Below are 17,695 nucleotides of genomic sequence, written 5' to 3'. Positions count from 1 at the left end.
CAAATATTTGTCTTAGACTGCAAATGCCAAACAGGAGAGACTCTCTGTGCACGATCAATGAACTTGTCACACACAAGAACAGCTCATGGTGAGCACGCAATACCCTCAAACACATTACCATTCTGTTTGTTTGGCAAGGGCTGTGGCCCTTTTCAAGCAGGGCCATGCTTTCAAACCAGCTGCACAAACTGATGATGTATTTCGTTTTTAACAGACAGGAGGGATACTTCCCATAGTCTGACCCGTGCATGCCCATCTGTTCAGTGTCATCCTGGACTGCTGCAGCAACACTAAACTACTTTGAACTGATTAATTACATTGAGCTTGCACTGCAATGCCTTATTAGATTTTTGCTACCAAACTGCATGAATTACTGCAACTTATATTTAGAGTATATCAGTAGAATTCAGCTAACAGTATACTATGAAGGGATACTTTTTAACAGTGGAAAGCAAAGATCACATCATTTCGTTGTCATTAAAAGTATTCAGATTAAGCACAGCGATGTTGCAGTCATGATATGCTGCTCTCCCCTCCATAAGCTACCTTCATTGGTTGAAAGTATCGGCACTTGGTATCAGATGGAGCAAATTTTGGGCGCGGCATACCATTGGTCGTTTGCGCCACATGATTTGCAGTTTCAGCCGCTCCTCGTGAGCCCGCGTTTAAGCTACGTGCACGCGCATCCTTCTTTCCTCCTCTTTATCGTACCCGACATTGATCCCCGTCCGCTGACGACAATGATCTGCTTATTTCTGTCCATATTTGCTCAGATCTTTCAGTCAGGTTGGTAATAAACGTGCTTGTATCTGCTCCTCTGTCACTCACGGGCCTCCAGTCTGACTTTCACAGGATCATTTTCTCCCAGGAAACCCTCCGGACAGATGCCTCGGCTAGCTGCAGGCAGCGGCACAGTTAACCGGTACAGCAGTGGTGTTGTGTTGCCTTTACTAACTTTAGTTTGACGGAAGAAAGTCGGACTGACTAGTGGTTAGTTTTTCTGTGACCGTGGGTGATACTGCAGTGTGGCCAGCTTGTTAACTAATCTATGCTGAGAGCCGCGTGGTCCATGCGTCCTCCTCAGCGTGAGAAAAGTTGATTCATCATCCTATTAATAGCGCGTGTGTGCGCTGATTGGCTGCTGCAGGAAGAGCTTTGCAATGGGGCCGAGAAAGAGGGGACAGCCAGACCGGTCCGAGCTCGAGGATTTGGTGGCTAAACACGCGAGAATCGAAGAATTTGGTGAGGAACACCCAGAAAGTTGTAAGCGCGAGGTTTGTGGCACGAGCAGCTGAGCGTTAGGGGCGTTGGGTTTGATCCTCCACAGGCCTCCACGGTGTGGGAAATGTAGTGTGGATGAGTGACGAAACGTCTCTCCCACTGACAACGCTACGCGCAGATGAACAGAATCAACCTTTTGGCATTTACTTATCTGGATGATTGAGCATGCATCAAGACGTAGTGTGGTTAAAACAGCAAATGCATGTAGTGCTTTCAGACGTGTGCACTTTTGCTTGCGAAGTTTTAAAAGGGGCTTTCTGTGCTTATTTTCAACTCTGTATTTCTATTGTTGGGCTCTGCACGATTAACAGTTCCAAATATTCATTGTAGACGTTTTACTGATCTGGGTGTAGCCATTCAGTTCATCCCTGTGCAAACAAGAGGTTTAAACCAGGGGTGCCAAACATAAGGCTCCAGGGACCAGAATCACCCGGCAATAAATAAACATAAATGTGGGGCTCTTAACTGTATTTAAGACCTCCCCCACAAACCCCCCCAGAAATATTTCTGGTTTTTTGTTTCCACAGTAAAATAAGTGGTAGCACTTTATAATAATGTCCCACTATTAAGCATTAGTAAAGTTTAATTCATCATTTATATCATTACTCCTCTTTAGCATGTGTTTTATAAATACAGATGTTTATTCAGCTGTTACTGTTTCACCTTGTACTACTATCACTGCTAACAATAATCATAATCATGGTCATAATAATAAAATGTCTGTATTTAAAAATTGCATACTGAGGAGGAGTAATGCTTTGTAAATGATGAGTTCAGCACTTGCTAATACCTTAATAATGCCAATCTGTGTAACATCATTATATAGTGCTACCAAATAAATGCACAAAATACTGTATTTACTGTGAATTAACAAAAAGTTTCCTCCTTATATTTACAGGACAGTTCGGCCAACAAGCTATGAGAACCTTTTCCGTAATTTTACACATTAACTTCTTCCAGTTTAAGCCCAAAGAGTTGTGCTGACAGCTTTCTTTCATTAACTACAACAGTGAGAAAACTGGGCTGCACTGTTGCCATCACACTTCCTTTTCTTATATTGAGAGATCTCTGTGACACATGTGGCCCACGCTGATGTCATTCTTTGATATTTTGACCGGCTTTGATGTGAGCAGCCAACACTGTAACGGTACATATGTGACATAAAATAAGGAAATGCACAACAGGCCCCCTTTAATGTGTCTATGCGCAGAGTGCAGTGGCTACAAGCAGAATAATTGTAATTGTATTGCTCATTTAAGCTCAAGTGTAAGCACGTTTTATTCAACTCTAGGCTGGACTGGGGTGAATGAACGCACCTTCGTTGCCGTAAAACCAGATGGCGTGCAGCGGAGACTGGTGGGCGAAATCGTGCGTCGTTTTGAGAAGAAAGGCTTCAAACTGGTGGGGCTGAAACTTGTGCAGGTATGCCTGGAGCAGCTGCGTGTTTCCAAAATATTTTGATCTGTGACCCATGAACCACGGTATTATCCATGAATCTGTCGTGTGTGTGTTTGTATACCAGGCCTCAGAGGAGCTTCTTAGGGAACACTACTGGGACCTGAGGAGCAGGCCCTTCTTCGGTGGACTCGTAACCTACATGAGCTCGGGACCAGTTGTTGCGATGGTGAGACTCCTCGACGTGATGCGCACATTGTTCCACGCTGAGGTTTTCGCAGTAGCTTGTGGGGTCACTCCGATTACAGATGTGCTGTAGTGTACCTCTCTGTGCTCCTCCAGGTGTGGCAGGGCTTGGATGTGGTCAAGACTGCACGGAAGATGTTGGGAGAGACCAACCCTGCAGACTCGCTGCCTGGAACCATCCGGGGAGATTTGTGTGTGGAGGTGGGCAGGTGAGCGATTTCACTCTACTTAAAGGAGAATTAGATTTTTATGCCATGCATTTTTATTTATTTCAATTCAAGCTGAATGTCTCAATTGATTTGTATCATTGTGGTGGTACACAGAGGCAAAAACTGTCACTGACTGTCATTGACTGAATTCTTGCATGAAGAGTTTGCTGATATTAATTGCAGAGTTCAAATGATTAGTTAATCAGTATACATGGTAATTATTGAAATTTTAAGCTTTCATGCTTTTTTTGGAGCTAACAATCTTAGAAACATGTTGTCTAAGCAGATAATTACTCTGCATGGCCTCTAGTAAGCCTGTGAGGAACCTTTTGAGTCTTTTTTGATCAAGATAAGTGCTGCCATTCACATTTTAAACATGCTGTCTCAGAGTGATATTCAAAAACTACTTGTTACAGCTAGACTGTTGTAATTTCTTACCATCAGGATGTCCTAAAAGCTCCCTGAAAAGCCTGCAGTTGATCCTGAACGTGGCATTGAGAGCACTGGCAGAGACTAGAAAGCCTCTATATAGCCTTTCATTTTACACGAGTCCTTAATTACACCTTCCTCTGTCTCTTTCTCCCTCTGTTGTTGGGACTGCTGTCCCTCCTCCTGCACTTCTGCACTGCTGGTGCTAGCAACAACAGCCTCCTGTGACTGCGAGAGCTTGTTATTAGTTGTTGCTGGTACTACTGTTGACTGTGCAGCTGCAGCAGCTGCCCCGACAGCTAACATGTCAAAGGACCTTATTATCCTAAGGGTGCCAGTATACCTTCCTCATTGGTGGCTTGCTTACTGACACAATCACACGGTCACTTCTATTCATGCTCAGAAAGATAGTCGCCACTCAGACAATGCCGACGCATAAGCGCTGATATAACATCAGGCTTTAAACCTTCCTTTTTGATAAAATTATAGTTCGCGCTGGATCAGGTGACCCTGAATCCTCCCTTGTTATAGGCTCAGACTTCTGCAGGACTTCCCATAATGCACTGAGAACTTCTTCTCCACTCACCTCTTTTCACTACTGCATGTCATAGTTTTGTCGTCCCTCTCACAAAGCTCCTGTTTTGTCCTTGTTTCCCTGTGCGCTCCGTTTCCCCTTTCTCTCGTTTTCATAAGGGAACATGTGATTGTTGGGCCTTTGCAAAATAAAATGACCTGTTGTTGTCAATTGGTCCTATATAAATAAAGCTGAATTGAATTACTGTAAACATCTTAAATCAGACTTTTTGAGATGTCATCAACTTCAAAAAGTCTTTATTTGGAAAAATAAAGTCAATGATGAGGACAAACAGGTGAATTGTCCCTCAGACCCCTGCTTATTATTAATGAATGACTCAGTTTGTGTTTGGGGCAGATGGTATTTCGAGTCTCAGTGTTCTTTAAATGTTTGTTGGCAGAAACGTGATCCACGGCAGCGACTCTGTGGAGAGCGCGCAGAAGGAAATCTCTCTGTGGTTTCGTCAGAGCGAGCTTCACCGCTGGGAGAGCAGCAGCAGCCGCTGGCTCTACAACTGACTTTCTGCACGAACACTGTCCGATCGTAAACGTTTTTTTGTTTTTATCATATAAGGTGGATCACGTCATACCTCAGATGAACTGTTTGGCTTTAGTAGTTTGTAGCTACTTGAAAGCTCATCTCTGCCGTCCTGTATTTCATCTTTTTCATACATTATTTTATATCTTAAGGGAGGTGAGACGACACTACCAAGCAAAATGCACTAAGCGAGCAATAACCTGGCTTCTGCTTTCTTTCCAGCTTTTGCTTGTTTTTTCAGTCCACAATATTAAAAAGTAAAACTCAGAACGAGTTTGAGAGGCACTGATGTAAGCAGTTCATGTATGGTACAAACATGTAATGTTTATATGAAGCGTGTCCCATAGATGAATGTTTTTTTATATTTTATTTTGGCACTTCTAACTAAACGGGAGCAGTTTACCAACACATTGTCTTTGCCTTGCACACACGTTCAGCTTCTTGTACTTTCCAAGTACAAAGATGTAAAAGTAAAAGTACTTGAATGTAAACTTTCCAGCTCCCCAAATGCATATAGCCTGTTAAAGTGATGCTGCACTAAATAATGTTTACCTGATTGGTCACGTTTATGCTTTTATTGGCTGTTAAGAAGCTTTATTTTACCACTGTCCAAAAAAAAAAAAGAATAAACCTAACATACTTTTTAAAATGTTCTTCTTGTTGTGAAGTGAGACACACACACACAGACGACACAAGCCCGGGTTAATTGTTCTGAGCACACATATGTTTAATATTTAATACACAGAGATAGAGATCAATGCGAGAATTTCCATACTGAACAAAGAGGATGGGTTTCAGTGGAGATTTACACAACTCCCTGTACATACGATGACAACACGCCACTGTTCACCGTCCCATCAACAGCCAGGCAGAGAAATGAGAGAGATGAGATCTGGACTGAACCCTCGACACAGTGGAACTCCTTTTGTATGTGGACACAATCTGACCTTAGAGCCCCATCAGGACTCTTATGGAGGCGACTCATTGTGACATGTGAAGCAACATGTTTTTAATCAGCAGCTGGGAGAACCCAGGCTTCTGCAGGGGGTTGGAAATTAAGTAATTTGACTTCCTATTTGTTCCGTGTATGCTCATCCTGACTTGAACGCCACACTTTTGTGTGAACTTTGACCTTAAACCGAGGCCTCAGCTTTCTGCTTCCTCGCACACCGTCTAAGAATATGTAGATGCATAAAGCAGAGTCCCTGATTGTTAATGGTCTGCCAGATGGCCGTTGGTAGGACTGATGTCTACATGCCGGTGTTGCCTTTCCTGCTGCTGCTGTTCTTTTTCCTTATTTTTGTGCATTTTGGGGCTTTGCTTTAAAATGAGGTGGAGTTTTCACTGATGATTAACTAAATGGAGGAAGATGAGGAATAACTCTGGGGCAGATGCAGGACAATTGAGGTAAATATAGGAAGAGATACAGTGTGCTTACAGGGTGAATATAAGGTTGATACAGAGAAGGGAGGTAGTTATGAGGCTGGGTTACAAAGCTCATGAATCATTACAATGCCCTGCGTGGGACAGAAACAGGATGGCAGGCAGGTTTCTAGGTTTTAAGGTCTGGGACAGGAGGGGGTATAATAGTTACAAGGGACGATACACGGCTTTAATGGTCGTTTTAGAGCCAAAGGGGGGACTTTTACATGACCGGGGGAAAATTACAAGGTTTGGGTGGCTGAAAGCTTCTGGGCAGGAGAAGAGATCTCGTTAAGGAGATGGGTGGATGCGTGAGGTGTTAAAGCAGATCTCAGGTGTCACTCGGGTACATAAGACACCTGCCAGACGATGATGTGGCTCCGCTCAGCTTTGCACAAAGTAGGTTTGTTCTGCGAAGCCCCACCACCACCATTTTCTCCTTCCTCCGTCTCATCATCCTCTCCATCGCCTGAGAAGAAAGAAAAAACAAAGCAGAGCCATGAAAACATGAAAGCAAACTTTGTGCTCAAATAGTTACAAGCATTTTGTGTACTTTTTGAAACTGCATCATTCATCATAATTTGATGTGATACTATTGTACTTTTCATGAGTCTAAATACACTCACGTTGCTCTTTCAGACAGCTAATCAGCTTTGCTGTTCAAGCAAAAACAAAGACCGTCTGCTGTTATTTACACTTAACCAACTTACCTGGATGCTGTGGTAAAGAAGCAGGCATGAGAAAGTACATAACTATGCTGGTGACATGGATTATAAAAGGCATGTCCTATTCCAGTAGGTTTCTTTAACCTTTAATTAACTAATTACTCATTACTTGCTAATGAACCATCCAAGTCCAAGACCATTACAGGACCAAACGGAAAAAGTTCCAACTTCTCAAATTAAAAAAACCATGGCTGCTAGGGGTGAGTGGTTCAATCCAGGTATCAGAAACACAAGTACCAATGCTTTTATTGGTATTGGACCGATACTAGTGCCACAGGATCGATAATTTAGTTTGTGAAAATGGAAAAAAACATAAAATGTTAATTATTACTGTGGAAAGTAAAAACCACAGTGATTTATTAGCCCTCTCCTACATAAGCTGGCTTTAAAAGTTGTACCTTTATTAGTGTTGGGTACTTACCTTACAATATAAAGTGCCTTGAGGAAACTGTTGTTGTGATTTCGTGCTAAGTAAATAAAACTGAATTGAACTGAATAAGTTAAAAGTATGAATATCGGTATTAGTATCGGCAATACTGTATTTACTCGATATCAGATCGATACCAAAATATGCAGTATCGGATATACGCACTGGTTTCAGGACAGGTTTGAATGCTCACCTATGCGGAAGTCGATGTAGCCCTCGCCTCCACTCAGCACCAACACGTTCTGAACACTCTGCGCCTCCGTCTCTGTGGGAGCGGTGGAGCCCTGTCCTTCTGATGGACTGTCCAACACACTGCCATTTAGGGTAGCCAGGACATTGCCTGTCACCAAAAGAAAAAGAAAAACAGGAAAGAAAGATGTTACTGAAAATGACATTTACGTATTGAAAGTGTCACTGATGACACCTTCACAAAGTAACAAAACACAATCTTTCTTTAACGTCAGATTAATATATCAGAAAGGTTTGGAAAGAAGCAGAGCTTAGATAATAAATAGTCACTAACATTTTGGGAGCGATGGAACAGTATTATCACAGATTTGTGATGTCTACATATGTGTCTTTTAACATTTAAGACAAGACGTGTAAATTTAAACATGCCTATTAGTGCACAGTCCATTTAAAATTCAGAATTAAAGGGAGCAGAGATTCAGGCCTACCCGGCACAGAGACGAAGAACTTGACAGCATCACGGTGTCCATGGAAACAGAGTTGGGCCTGTGCCATTGAGCAGTAGGGGATGAAGCTGCCGCTGCTCTTCTCAGAGCCATCGTCGCCGTACACATGGATCACCCCGCCAGAAGATGTAGGTGACACCTTATTGGCTGGTAGAGAGAGCGTAAAGGGTAAGAGTACACGAGTAACACGTGTTTGTGAACAAATCACATTCGGTAGCATGACATCATCAAATAAAAATTTATTTTCCACAGATCAACTGAAAACAAAGGATTTTTGAAAAAAAAATCTCAGCTCGCTAAAAGACGCCCGCTGCATGCAATGGATTTGTTACGAGTAAAAATAAACAAATCATAGACATGCAAAACAAATCCCAAGTAAAAAGCTGCTTTTAAAGTTCAGCAAACTGTGAAATCCTTGCACACAGTGTACTCTGTGACCTTCAGCTAAACTGTTGCACTGCTCAAAGAGCTGGACACGTACCCAGAACAAGCACATAGCAGACAAAGTTTAACAGCAAGTGACATGTTGTATCAGGAGACACGGAGGCTCGACCGGGTGAAAAGGAGGTTAGGAGCGCTCCCACTTACCCCTCAAACCCAGGAGCTGTCCTCGGTGAAGGACCACCGCTACGGGAGGCGGAGGAGAGTGGAGGGAGAGCGGGAGAAAGAGCACAGCAACAGTAACAGTTACGACGGAGAGTTTGTGAAAGGGGTGAAACCACAGAGGGAAGCAAAGAAAAACAGAAGGTGGAGAAAGTTGGGGAGCTGATGGGGAGAAGAAGAAGGAAACTAAAGAGACTGATAGAGAGTGCTGCGGTAGCGGAGAGTGTTTGTGTGGACAAATGAGCCAAATTCGGCCACCTAATGAATTTCCTTTACGGAGGACATTTGACAAGATTGGGTTCATGTTAAGTTTACTGTAGTCCTACCTGCTGAGCTTCAGGTTCAGCACACATTCAGTTTGTTTGTCTTCGTTCACTGTCATCTAAATTTCATTTACACTCTTTTTTTCTCTGTCTTTTGCGTAACCTCTGTGCTGCTCCAGTCCTGCCTGTTTATTACAAAAAGAACTAGCTGAGACCAGAAACTGCATTTCCTCTAGGACCCACTTACCACCAATCGTAGCAGCATGGTTGAAAAGGACACAGATTGTGGAGCGCATGCAAGTCAGACTTTAGGAATTCTGCTACTTAAAATCATCATCTCACGAGGCTGTCCTTAACTTAAAACTTGCAAAATCAATTTCATTATAAAGTAAATAAAGTATATTTTGATGATTATGATCATGGTGTTATGTGTGATTGATTGGGAAGTGTCCCTTTCTAATGGATTATTGAACTCATGTCTGTGTGGTTCAGATCATTGCAGAGGTTTTGGTGAGTTAAAGTCCTAGTGTTTAATTATCCAGTATGGGTGTCTGTGTTACACCATGGGGAAGCTGATAAATTAGGACTCCATCACTTCAACCTCATCAGGTTAAAAAACAAAAAAAACAAACTTTAAAAGTTGAATTTTAAAGTTTAAAAGCAGTGGGTGAGGTCACAGTGACTACGTAAATATTTGATACTGCTTATAGCTGAGGGTGGAGCTGGTTTGCATGGAGATGCCTAACAAGTGCATTAAACATCTGCTTTGATAGCTTGGGCAGGGTTTCTTTGTAGTGAGTGTGGTTATTACCTCCCTTTGTGTTTATAATGGCTTGCTCCATGAGTAATATAAGTCAAGTTGTGCCCATTTGGTCAGTTTATAAGTTCTTCTTTTATTTTGTAAAGTGCTGTTGTGTTTTTGATTTACCTTTTAACATTTTGGAGGGTAAAATAAAGCCAACTTTATGAACTGTACACCTGTATCTGTATCCTTTGGGAGCCTGGTCCCGTGCATCAAATGTAACAAACATTTGCTGACAGGTTATCCAGATATTCTGCTGTGTAAACCACCTAAAACTTCAAGTATTTAAGACAAATAATCACTTTTGATCCTTTAGGCACCAAAAAATAAAGAAAAAAGACTCATACTCTCTGTCAGTGGGATGGAGATGATGACACCGTTTCCAGTCCCGACCCAAAGACGATTTCCACCAATCAGAAGCGCTGTGATTCGCACAAAAGAGAATCCCAGCTTGCCGGTACCTACAAGACACAACCAGAGTGAGTGGGATGCTGCACAGATCACATGCAACTCCAAAAGTGAAACGTCACACTTCACAAAATAAACTAAGATAAACTCACCCAGCATCTTGCTGACGTATGGCTCTATGTCTACATCCTGGAGGTGCTGGTGCGTGTGCGCATGATAGAGACGCAAGGTTGAATCCAGTCGGATCGACACCCAGACTCCATCACCGATCCAGGCTAGCTGCCGTACCTGACTCTCCCTCCGAGGGTGGGCATCGAAGGACTTCTGCCAAACAGAAAGGATTTAGTGGTGTTTATTATATTATTACAACTAAAAACAACACGTCTGCAGCACTGAAGCTGCAGACGTTTCTTCAGCACAGCGATGCGACAGCGGGCTCGTGCCTCACCTCTATCTGCATGCTCTTTGGCTGAATGACGTGGATCTTGTTCTTGTAGCCGCACCACACTTTATCGTGGACGACGGCCATGCAGCGGATGGAGTGATGAGGTCGGCCGAGGTCCATGAGATGGTAGTTGGACAAATCCCACTGGCCATCTGATGACAGAAACACACACATTAGCTAAATGTGTTTCTGTGAGTTTTTGCACATCTCTGCTTCATTAAATGAGGTAAATAAAGGGACCGTCCCTGTAACTGTCCTCTGGAAACACTTTGAATCACAGCCTGTTAGACAATTGATGAATCTCAGACAAGAGATTTCTCAAGACCTGAGCTGCCGAGCTAACCTAGCTAACAATAATACTGTGGGTTGAGGCTATTTATTTATATAAAATCAATATATGGAAGAATTAATACAAAGGTAAATAAACATACATATAAATTAAATCATCCCTACATTCCTTTCTAATGTGCATTTTTGTGCCTTTTGTGTCATATTACTGGAGTCATTTATCGACTGCTTTCTCTATCTTTGATTTTGACTGTGCACGCACATTGAACTGGTGGCAACGCTCCAATTCCACCTGCAACCATAACTTCCCCTAACAGACTAACGTCTGGTGTCTCTGTTAAAGTTCGATTACCCTCCGATCTGTGGAATATCGCGAGTGTCCCATCGGCGAGGGCAACCAGCACGCGGCCTTTCACATGCCTGCAATTACAAGGATGGAGATCACTGGACAAACTGAAACTCATAAAAATAAAATCCTCGACTCTGCTTAAAACTACATATAAAAATAAGAGATGCATTGATGTCTTTTTCTTCTTCTTACACCAGACTGAGCACTGAGTCTTTAAGTTTGATGGAGTGGAGACACTTCTTCCAGTTTCCCACAGCTGAGTGGACATAAAGCCTGGAAGGAAAAACAGAATCAGGATACTCGCGAGCTCACAGAAACTATAAGATGCACAAGATTTATGTGTGTTTTAGCTGGAAGGCACAAGGATGAGGATAAAGTAACTGTAAAGCTGTTATGTTTATCAAAAAGCATCCATCAAATGTTGATTTAAGCTTTAACTTACTCTAGTTGACTCTAATGACTCTAATTTTCCCAGGGTTAAAAATGCTGAAAAACGCCATAAACTGCTGTGATAGTGGACACTGTGAGGCTTCAGCAGACGTTGTGAGGGACTCACCAGCCATTCTGGGCCCCGAGCCACATGGTGGGGGCCACGCTGGTGTAGTTTTTGGTCTCATCACCTCCATCCTCTGACTCTGGAGGGTGTGATGTTTCCTCCTTGGACTGGCCTGAGCTCCTGTGTGGAAAATTCAGAGTTTCAGGTTCCAAACAGGGAAGTTGATCCACTTTTGATGGCATGCTTACAGTAACTGTTTCCTTCCCTTGTCTGATAACGTGCTATTTAATTTATCCTAGACAATCCTGAGGACTTGTCAGACTTTGACCTCCTACCTATCAGAGGCATCTGCTGGACGAGGCTGAGGATCAGTGAAGACGTGCTCAGTAAACGGTCCCGGAGGTCCAGATCTCATTTCTGTGTTGCTGGCCGTTGACTCGGGAACTTCTGTGGCCTCCGTGGCTTCCTCGGCTGATTGGGCTGGGTGAATCTTCCCATTCATCGGTGGAGCAATGGGAGCTAAAGCAAAATGACACTATGACATCCACACCTCTCACTTTCCTTAAAAGTACATGAGTGAAGGAGTATCTATCATGCGCCCACCTTGTCCTTTGTCCATGATTGGCGTATCTGTGCGAGAGGAACAGTTGCTACGTGCAACGCTGCAGTTGGTGGCGCAGCCGACTAGAGTGATGCCGGCCAACATGCCCTCCACGCTGCCGGTGTCCTCTCCTCCCCCTGCTCCACCATCACCTGGATCCAACACGATCTCTCCGGCTGGATAGTCGTTCTCGCTGGCAGCTGTGCACAGGCACACACCCACAGACAGACACACAGACGCACTTTAACATATGAAAATGCAAGAAACCCAACATTTACCGCAAAGCAACAAGAAGTTGAAGGCAGTCACATGTTCGAACATCTAAAAAAGCAGCACTTCCACTCTCACCTGGCACGCTGGAGATGCAGAGTACATGGGCATTGCAGACATTGAACTGGTCAACCAGTGAGCCGGGCTGGTTGGCATCGATGATGACCACCTTGCTGGCAGAGTGGGTGCTGGTGAGGATCCACACTCGACTGCTCATTGTGTCTGTTTCCTGGAGCTCTTTTGACTGAGGGAGCAAAGGAAAGAGGAGACAAAGATGACAAAGAGAAAGAGCACAGATGTCTTTAAATGATCACTGCTTCCTGATTATTGTGGAAAACGTGACGAGGAAATCTCACAGAAGTGAGATGTGGATAATGTGGACCTGCTGTTGTTAAACTACGTCTCAATACCTGACAACAAAAATGGCATCTTAGACACTTTCCTTCTTTACTCTGCACGTTAGATAAACATGGAAAACCCAGCAGAAAATATCACTTCATTGCCGACCAGCTGCGTTACACATTTTCCTAGAGTAGCAACATGAAACAACAAGCTCTGGTTTAACTCTCGTAAAGACGACATGTGACGACCGCCCCTGGACCCTTAATGATAATTAGAACAGATTTGGATTCTTCAAATACAGCAGAGATGAAATATGATAGAAATCACTCAGTTACACCAAGTAGGTGTTCAAAGGGGGAAAGTTCTCTCCACCCCGAAGAGGAGGTGTGGCTTGTTTCCAAACAGCAGCACATGTGCCCATTGTCTCAGTGCTCTAAGAAGCCCTTAGGACAGGGATGTGAGCCGCATACACCACCCTTTTTTTAACTTATTGTAAAAAACACAAATATTTCTATAGCATGCGGTGAAAAAATAGGAACTTTTCTGTCATTTAACTGTTTTTGTATTACTTAAGTACTTATGGTCTCAGGTCTGTATCAGTAGAAAAAGATGTAAAACAGTTAAAAGACCCAAGTTAAATAGTTTTCCACATTTTCCAAAGCTGAGCAGTGGGCCAGATCTGAGGCTTTGAGATGCTTTTATTTCTTTTTGTTTCATAATCGATGGGTCAGTAAAGGAAGCACCGAAGCACCATTCATTAGTATTTGGATAACTCAGCCTGCTCCTACAATGGCTCCTGGACAGATCTTCACTTAATCCTTCTAAGCAGAATTAAATTTGCACACAGCCATGACTCGTGTATGCTATCTAGAATCGTTTTGAGCAGTTAAATGCATCTAAACATTTTTTTTTAGACAAGAAGACAGGAAACGTGGCGAAAGACATCCAGTAAATGGCCTCACTGCACATTTGCACCCTTGTCTACTCGGTGAGTGAAACCAGCACCTGCAGAAGTATTTTTAGACATACTCTAAACGACTGAGGATAATTCTTGCACATATTAACTTATAGTGTTCTGCGTTAGCCAACATGAATGCCTGTTTTGAAAGCGAGCTGTAATCACCTTCCTCTTCTCGGGAGATGTGTGGTTCTTCTTCTTATCAGCTCCGTCCTCCTCAGCGTGCAGAGGGTCGGTGCTGCACGCTGGTGCTTTCTCCGATGTCTCCTGGCTGCTGACTCTCCATCCTGTCAAATCCACTCCTGCTGCACACCACAGCTGCACACATGTGCACACACAGACACACAGGCATAATAAATACATATATACATATTATATTAATATATGTGTTTTCTAAAAGCAAGCAGATGCCTGCAATAGTGACCTTTTTAAAAATGATTTGGAGTCTTAATGTGGCTCCTGGTGCAAGAGTCATAATTTGGGTCTTATAATGTCGCCTTCAGATAGAATAATTATTTATAGCTAAATAACAGAGTTTAGCACAGAGACATTCAGCTCAAGTGCTTTATGATGACTCTGTGAGTGTGGGCTGATCATATTTGATTAGCAGTGACTGAACACCAGCTGTCACCAGATCCTCATGAAAATGTCGCTTGCAGTGAGATAGCAGAAAAGAAACACAAACAAATGTTTTCAGGGCAAAATAATCTGTATAGTCATGTGACTTTGGGTCATGAGCCAGGCTTTTGAGTGATGTGGAGTTCATGATGTGTTCTTTTGAGTCTTAGATGTCTATTATGTACAATATCATTTCCTAGTTCTGTTATATTCTTTCTTAGTTCTTGGTTCTTCCTTAGATGATGTCTGTTTAATGCTCATATGTCCTATTCTGAGTGTCAGTGTTTATGTTTCCTGTTTAGTTTTGCTAGTCTCTCATCTCCTTAGTTAGGTTCTGTTCACCTGTGTTTTATTTTCCCCCGGCTGTTTCCGCTCTCTCTTTTACCTCGTGTGTATTTAAGTCCTCAGTTTTCCTCAGCTCTTTGTCGTGTCCTCCTCCATAGCTGTGTGTCTCTCTGCCTTCTGTTCAACTCAAATACTTACCTAGTTTCTGAATGTGCAGAAGTTTTTTGTTATTCCTCTGAATGATCAGCATTAAAGGTTGATTTTAAGTTCACATTATGTCTCTGGAGTCCACTTTCTGCTTTTGCACAGCTAGACTTTGACATTTGAAGTTTTTTCCCCCCAGTATTGATCATTACAAACGGTTAATTACGAGATACAACATGTCTCGAGATCTCCTTTACTGAAAAGTCTATTCTTGGTTTGTGTGACCTGTGTGCTTCATGGGCAAGTCACTAAAAAATAACTTTCCCCAAGAATGCCATCAACCTCCAGCAACCAACAATCATTGTTCCTTTACAAATGGTTGCCAGATGGTCTCAGGGCCTGTGTGACTGGGGTCTTATTCACCATGGTTGCCATATCTCCAAAATGGCAGGCAAGTTAATGTCACATGGTTAGTGGTAATAATTCTACAAAACCTAAACAAAAAGACATTTAACGACAGATCTGAGGTGTTTTTGTTTTTTCACAGAAAACCCTCATCCCTCCTGATTTTCTCCCACCTTCCTGTTGGGATCCTTCTCCACCAGAGGGCGACAGTAAACTGGGACGGGGACATTCTTCATGCGGTTATCCTCTTTCTCGTTGGTTGTCTAAAAGCACAGGTGGGAATTTGTCAGCAGAAAAGCAAAAGCAGTGAATTATCATCTGGTCTCCAGTTTTACTGGACACTGAAGAAAATGAAAACATTCCCAGTATGTGAATGTGCTGTAAACAGCACATACACAGCAAGCATTAAAGGAAAACTCCACTGCTTCTCTCCTATCTGCAACCCTGTAAAGCCTGAACCATGAAATAATTGCCAGACAATTTACATTTTTTAAAAATGGGAGGTTTTTTTAAACCTATAGAATTTTTTTTAAAAGATATGAAATATCAGTTTGCATACATGACTTTTAAGTTTTATAAATCTTGCTACATCTGGCATTTTTGTGTAATTTATTGCTCAAAGTTTGTTAAAAAAAAATCACAATGATGATGTAGATGTCTAAAAAATCTAATGTATAAAATAAAACACTTGGCATTACAGGGGGCTAACACAATCTCAACTCCTTTTTCAGTTCCCTGTTTTTCCCAGGATGCCGCAGGGCTGTCCCCAGAGAGCGTGTGCATTATGCATGAGGTGAGACACATAATTTTAGGGAAAAAGCATTTTATCACTTAGTTAAAGCACCTTTATAAGGAGGTGAAATGACTGGCACAGTAAATATACACAGGTGCAAAACAGTGCAGCTCTCTAACCGAAGTATAATTTTTACACGGCTGCTAACTTTTGTAGCTCTACTTGAAAAATCGTAATATATTGATAGAATTCTGTTAGCAAAAGGAGTCAAATGAGACATCTAAACATCTCGGGTTGACAAAACTCTGCCTAATGACTTGGTGACTGTGAGTATTTTTCCAAGTGGATTTTTCCTTTAAGATACTGAGATAATGCACAGGAGTAACATCCATATGTTAAGTAGGGCAGGTTGAGACAGACAGAGGTTAGAGGTTAAAAGGTTGCAACACCACTAGCAGAGGGAGAGGAGATCAGATGGAATAAACTCCACAGGAAGGCCTTCATCAAAGAGCAAGGTGTGTAACACATGTATGTTTTCGAAATACAGCCTTTTCTGATTTGCATCATGCTGAAAAACAAAACTATTCATGCATTTCCAGAGGAACAGTGAATGTACTGTACAGTGGCAACCTTTTCCTCACAGAATAGTCTTTTTGTTAAAAGCCTTCACTTGAAGTGCTCAAAATAAAAGTCTTCCTTAAGCATCTGCACGTCTTTCCTCTGCTATTAGCTGTCCGCTGCTGTCTAGGGGTCAGAGCTTTGGTTGGAAGGTTAAAAGGGAGAGGGAGCCATAAAGGCGCATGCTGGCACTCTGTCGGTCTCACTTGCCTGCTGCCTCTTCAGCGGGCTGTCCTGAGCGCTGTCCGTCTGACCACCAGTCTGTGGGAGACCAGAGTTAGAGCCACCTGCCTACCAGCACCTTCTGCACTCTGGCCTTCAAGCTGCACAGAGCCAACCTTAAAGTCCGCTGGCCGAAATTGAAAGCACGCTTCCATGCTGCGAGCTTAAAATCAAACACTGAGGGTTGTCGGCTCGTCTCCGTGCTGATCAGTTTTAAAATCAACAAACCTCATAAAAGCCAGAACCCAGAATAAACCGATTCCTCTAACAATTATATGCAAAAGTATATCCTGATACTCTCACTGGCCACTTTATTAGGTACCTGTTTCCACATGGCGGGATCTTTGTACATTTATGCATTTAGACAGACGAGCTGATCTGAGTGTTTCACAAATTGATGATCTACTGGGATTTTCCCACACAACCAACTCTAAGGTTTACAGAGTGTGGCCCTAAAAAGAGGAAATATCCAGTGATCAGATATTTTTCCATCATGTCAGTAAACAGGAAGTTTGTTAGCTAGTTCAGAGTCAGTCATGCTGTCCAGCATGTCAAGCAAATGCTCACTAAAGTACCAAATGCGTTTAAACCACAGCTGAAAATATTTCCAACCGTCTCGTTTACTTCTGTTGGGTAACTTTAAACAGCTCTGCATGCATTAGCAGACAAACTTCAAAAAGACCACATGTTCTCACTGGCTTTTGCGTACTTTTATTTCCTGTTTATACAAATGCCCCGCAGGGCCAACTAGTGATAATTTCACTTTGAAGCTTGGGTAAGCAAATTTAAAATCACTGAATGAAATCTTCTCTCACTGACAGTGTGCTGCAGAATAATGCTCAATGCCCTCGACTTTCACATATAAGAATTAGCATTAAAAAAAGAGGCATGTATAGTTTTAAATA

The 17,695-nt window shown here is 42.5% G+C and overlaps 2 protein-coding genes across 17 annotated transcripts in view; one reads left to right on the top strand and one right to left on the bottom strand.

Annotated features, from left to right (window-relative positions):
- The first annotated feature begins 645 nt into the window (after positions 1–645).
- nme3 (NME/NM23 nucleoside diphosphate kinase 3) lies at positions 646–5,301 on the top strand. 2 transcript variants are annotated; one of them, XM_005750059.2, is made up of 5 exons: positions 646–786; positions 2,573–2,703; positions 2,804–2,905; positions 3,019–3,131; positions 4,535–5,301. In XM_005750059.2, the coding sequence occupies exons 1-5, from the start codon at positions 741–743 to the stop codon at positions 4,650–4,652; spliced, it is 510 nt and encodes a 169-aa protein (XP_005750116.1). In that variant the 5' UTR covers positions 646–740; the 3' UTR covers positions 4,653–5,301. The 2 variants fall into 2 exon arrangements, with proteins under 2 accessions (XP_005750116.1, XP_005750115.1); XM_005750058.1 differs by lacking the exon at positions 646–786 and adding an exon at positions 932–1,242.
- A 72-nt stretch (positions 5,302–5,373) lies between these two features.
- Positions 5,374–17,695, bottom strand: part of mapk8ip3 (mitogen-activated protein kinase 8 interacting protein 3) — a 32,039-nt gene continuing 19,717 nt past the window's right edge. For 10 of the 15 annotated variants that reach the window (XM_013915151.1, XM_013915155.1, XM_013915152.1 and 7 more), the window contains 16 exons: positions 16,779–16,829; positions 15,391–15,480; positions 13,931–14,083; positions 12,544–12,709; positions 12,198–12,395; positions 11,930–12,113; positions 11,655–11,774; positions 11,291–11,371; positions 11,102–11,169; positions 10,465–10,613; positions 10,169–10,340; positions 9,956–10,069; positions 8,529–8,567; positions 7,923–8,087; positions 7,439–7,585; positions 5,374–6,562 (listed from right to left, as the gene is read on the bottom strand). In XM_013915151.1, the coding sequence (XP_013770605.1) occupies positions 6,432–6,562; positions 7,439–7,585; positions 7,923–8,087; positions 8,529–8,567; positions 9,956–10,069; positions 10,169–10,340; positions 10,465–10,613; positions 11,102–11,169; positions 11,291–11,371; positions 11,655–11,774; positions 11,930–12,113; positions 12,198–12,395; positions 12,544–12,709; positions 13,931–14,083; positions 15,391–15,480; positions 16,779–16,829 (2,028 nt within the window). In that variant the 3' untranslated portion in view covers positions 5,374–6,431. The remainder of the gene's footprint in view (positions 6,563–7,438; positions 7,586–7,922; positions 8,088–8,528; positions 8,568–9,955; positions 10,070–10,168; positions 10,341–10,464; positions 10,614–11,101; positions 11,170–11,290; positions 11,372–11,654; positions 11,775–11,929; positions 12,114–12,197; positions 12,396–12,543; positions 12,710–13,930; positions 14,084–15,390; positions 15,481–16,778; positions 16,830–17,695) is intronic. The other 5 variants (XM_013915158.1, XM_013915160.1, XM_013915162.1 and 2 more) reach the window with 3 other exon arrangements.

Source organism: Pundamilia nyererei, unplaced genomic scaffold, assembly GCF_000239375.1.
Source record: "Pundamilia nyererei isolate P.nyererei 1_Seehausen unplaced genomic scaffold, PunNye1.0 scaffold00261, whole genome shotgun sequence".
Classification (NCBI taxonomy): Eukaryota; Metazoa; Chordata; class Actinopteri; order Cichliformes; family Cichlidae; genus Pundamilia; species Pundamilia nyererei.
This window is presented reverse-complemented; position numbering and strand designations above follow the sequence as displayed.